At 23.7% G+C, this 4,188-nt stretch overlaps 1 protein-coding gene across 1 annotated transcript; it reads right to left on the bottom strand.

The window, feature by feature from the left end:
- Nucleotides 1–403: 403 nt before the first annotated feature.
- On the bottom strand, nt 404–3,195 carry PRSY57_1465300 (kelch-like domain-containing protein phosphatase, putative; the record flags this gene model as incomplete). Its single annotated transcript, XM_012910249.2, has 2 exons — nt 404–488; nt 629–3,195. The coding sequence occupies 2 exons, from the start codon at nt 3,193–3,195 to the stop codon at nt 404–406; spliced, it is 2,652 nt and encodes an 883-aa protein (XP_012765703.1).
- Nucleotides 3,196–4,188: the final 993 nt, after the last annotated feature.

Here is a 4,188-nt window from a genome sequence, read left to right as displayed (position 1 = left end):
GCAAAAAAATAATAATAAATATAAATAATACAATCAAATATATAATAATTATATATTGAATATTTATTATTTAAAACAAATATTTATTTAACACATCTCAAAAAAAGAAAAAAGAAAAAACATATAATTTCTACTTATAAAATAATATGGATATATAATATATCATTTTTGATATAACTACAATTTTTATGAATATTTCATATATTCATTTTTTATATGATCAATAATAAAAACCCTTAAAGTTTTAAACAGTAGAAAAATAAAAAAATAAAAAAATTAATAAATCAATAGAATTTAATATATTTATATAAAAGAAATTAATTATATAGACATATATATCCAATTATATAATGATTCTTTAATGTACCAATACATTTTGTATATGTAATAAGACAGGACATTTTCATGGTGCGCCAAAATTTAATTCTCTCATTTTGGGTTGATTTCTTGGTGGTGTTGGTGGTCTTAACTCCGTCATTTTGGTATCCCTTGAAGAATAAATAAAAAAGAAAAAAATATATATTTTTTACATATGTAATAGAAAAATGATATAACTTATAATGTTGTGAATATATATATATATATATATATATATTGATATATGTGCATTTTTCTTTGAATTTTTTACCATGTATTAAAGAATCGCACTTCGTCTTTAGCTGGATAAATAAGTTTTGGAATTACAGTAAGATCTCTTCTAATAAATAATAAAGCTCCTGCATTTTTATGTGAATTACAATAATTTGTTGCTGAAAATAAGGTTATTAATTTTCCACCTGCAAATCGTTCAAAACCATCCATAACACATTCATGGGCTCTTATAATTAATTGAAGATCATTTTCTTCTAGAAATTTATGAACACGATCGGGTCCATATTTAACAATGTGACCTGTACCATCTGGGTCTCTTATATCATTAGGAATGGTTCCTAATATAGAATCATTATCAGTTGGATCAGACCATAATAAATCCGTAACTTTTTGTTCATTTAAATTTTGAGGAACTTGTGAAACTACGAGTGGTCTTTTCAGTTGTGAAATATCAGAAATCTGATTAATGGATTTTCCAATTCCACCATGTACACATAAAATTTTATCTTCTACAATAGCACCTATTGGTAACCATTCAAAAACTTGATTTATTTGGTACCAACAAGAATCCTTATCTGTTACATCCTCTTTCAATCTTCTTTTACATTCCTCTTGGAATCCATAAAGACTATTAATAGCTACATCTTCATGATTCCCTCGAATTAAATGAATTTGTTTTGGATATTTACATTTTAACGCGAATAGTAAACAAATAACTTCCAAACTGTTAGAACCTCTATCCACATAATCTCCTAAAAATAAATAATCATTTGAATCAATATCTCCTATTGCATTTAACTTTTCACCTAAATCTTCTTCTACTGGACATTTATATAATTGGAACAGACGCATCAAATCATAATATTGACCATGTATATCACCATATATTTTTATTGGTGCTCTTAGTTTTAATACCATATCTTCTTGCTTAAATATATCTATAACTATCGAACATAATACTGAAATATTAGCCCATGGTATAATAAATATTGATTCTGAATTATGGTTGTATTGTATTTCAAATTGTGTAATATTTGGATTCAATAATGTAGTAATAATTTTATCATAAACTGTATTCTTAAATTCACTTATATAATTTACAGGTGTACATAATACACCGTTATTGATTTTTCTACCTTCTTCTTCTAATTTGTCTATAGAAATTTTACGAACAAGAAAAGCAAAATCACTTCCATTCTCTTGAACGGCATGAGCGTGTGCTGATAACCTTATTTTATTCGACATTGGTCTGTTGGACAATCTAAAAACGGAAGAGTTAGATGAAGTATCAAATATATTTCTATAATGTGTATTTGTTACATTTGGCACATTTGGTACAATAGGCACATTTGCTAATGTATTACAAATACCAGCATTATTCTTCAAATCATAGAGTTCGTTCGATACATTAAATTGATTATTTGTAGATATATTATGTTGTTGTGTATTAATAACATCTTGACTATTTAAATTATAAGAATTTACATTTCTAAGGTCACTACTTGAGTGTTTCAAATTTTCATTAGTTAATTGTTTTTGTTTTAAAGATGATTGTTTAATACTTTTTTTCTTTTCAGAATCCAATGAATTTAAGGATGATAAAAGATTGAAACATTCTAAACATTCTAATTCATTAGTTGGATATTGTTGTGTTTGATGACTAAACCCACCAAAAGTATATATGGTATATTTGTAGACCCATGATGTGTGTCTAAATTTAGAAATAGACGGTAATGTAACCCATTCAATGGTTTCAGTATTATAAAGAGCTGTAGATAAAGGAACAGCACATCCGTTATCATTTCTACCACCTAAAATAAATATTTTAGATCCTATAAAAACAGATGTATGTTGATAACGAGCTTCTGGTGGACTTCCTTTTTTTATAGGAGCTTCTACCCAATCCCATCTTCCATCTCTATGTTGTCTTAATCCCCAGGTGTCATCTAAAGATTTATTTTCTGCACTTCTACCACCAAATATAACAATCATACCACTAGCTGGTCCTTCTTTACACATATCTGCAGAATGATACACTCTTTGAGGTGGCACTTTACAAGTATTAGGAATAATAACACGAACCCATTCAAAAGGTGGCATTTCAACATGCATATACCATACATCATTTAATGTATTTTGTCCATCATTTCCTCCAAATACTATCAAATTTGGTTTACTATAAACCATTACATGTCCATATCTTCTCCCAGGAGTTACACCTTTTGTTGGTACTGTCATCCATGTATATTTTTGTTCCTTTCTTAAATCTAATATATACAAATCATCTAAAGATAAGGAACCACCACCGGTAGCTCCTCCATATATAACCAATTGTTGTTCATCCACGCAAGCAGCTGCATGGGCCGCTCTAGCAGATGGTGTATTCTCTGTTATTAACTTTTTCCATTTGTTTTGTGTTAAATCATATAAATATATATCATCTGTTATATTATATTTTCCTGCATCCCCAATAGCTCCGCCAAATATAGCAACTTTGTTATTACCTATGTATGTAGCAGTGTGTCCGAAACGAGGTGCAGGAATGTCTCCTTTTTGTTTTTCTTTTCTACAAATACTTGTTTCTTTAAACGACCCATTATTCATTTGTCATACAAAAAAAAATAAATAAATAAATAAAATAAAATAAAATAATAATAATAATAATGATAAACGAAATATTATAAAATAAAAATAAATATACAATTATATATATATATATATATATAATTATTTATATATAATTATTTATATATACATACAAACAAAACAAATACAACTATATGTACATTATAAAAATATTTTTAAATGCTTTTTTCATGATAAAAAAAAGAAAAAAAAAACAAGAACAAAATGTAATAAAAAGTAATAAATTAAAGCTAATAATACGAAACAATAATATTTGTGTTTATATATAAATTTATTTATGTTGATAATAATATGCATGTTTTTTATTGCTTATTTTATTTTATTTTTTTTAAAGAAAAATGTTGTAATATAATATAATAATTTCAGCTTCTAGCTACATTTTATGAATATATATTTTACACAAAAAAATTTTATTTAAAACAAATAATTAAAATGAAATAAAGTAAAATAGGAAGGCAAATAATTCATTATAAAATATATCCCAATTAATTATATATTTATTACAATTTTACATAATACATACACATTTAAATATATTATTAAAAAATATATATATTATTATATATATAATATACACATATAAATACCTTATTACAATTATATATTTATAATATACACATATATATATATATATATATATATATATATTTTATTTAATATATATAAACAATCACATATATTATTGTTTCTTTGTGTATAATATATAAAAATTAAATATTTCATATATAAACTTATGTTTACACATAACACAATAGAAACAATTAAAAAGATATACAATATATGTATTATATATGCATATATATATTATTTAATTTTTTTTTTTTTTTTTTTTTTAAGGATTATAAAAATTCGTATTTTTAATAAATAAAATAAAATAAATTTATTTTATTAATATATAAAATAATATATATTATATTAAAAATATTATTTATAAAAAAAAAAAAAAAAAAA

This window comes from Plasmodium reichenowi, chromosome 14, assembly GCF_001601855.1.
Source record: "Plasmodium reichenowi strain SY57 chromosome 14, whole genome shotgun sequence".
NCBI classification, from domain to species: Eukaryota; Apicomplexa; class Aconoidasida; order Haemosporida; family Plasmodiidae; genus Plasmodium; species Plasmodium reichenowi.
This window is presented reverse-complemented; position numbering and strand designations above follow the sequence as displayed.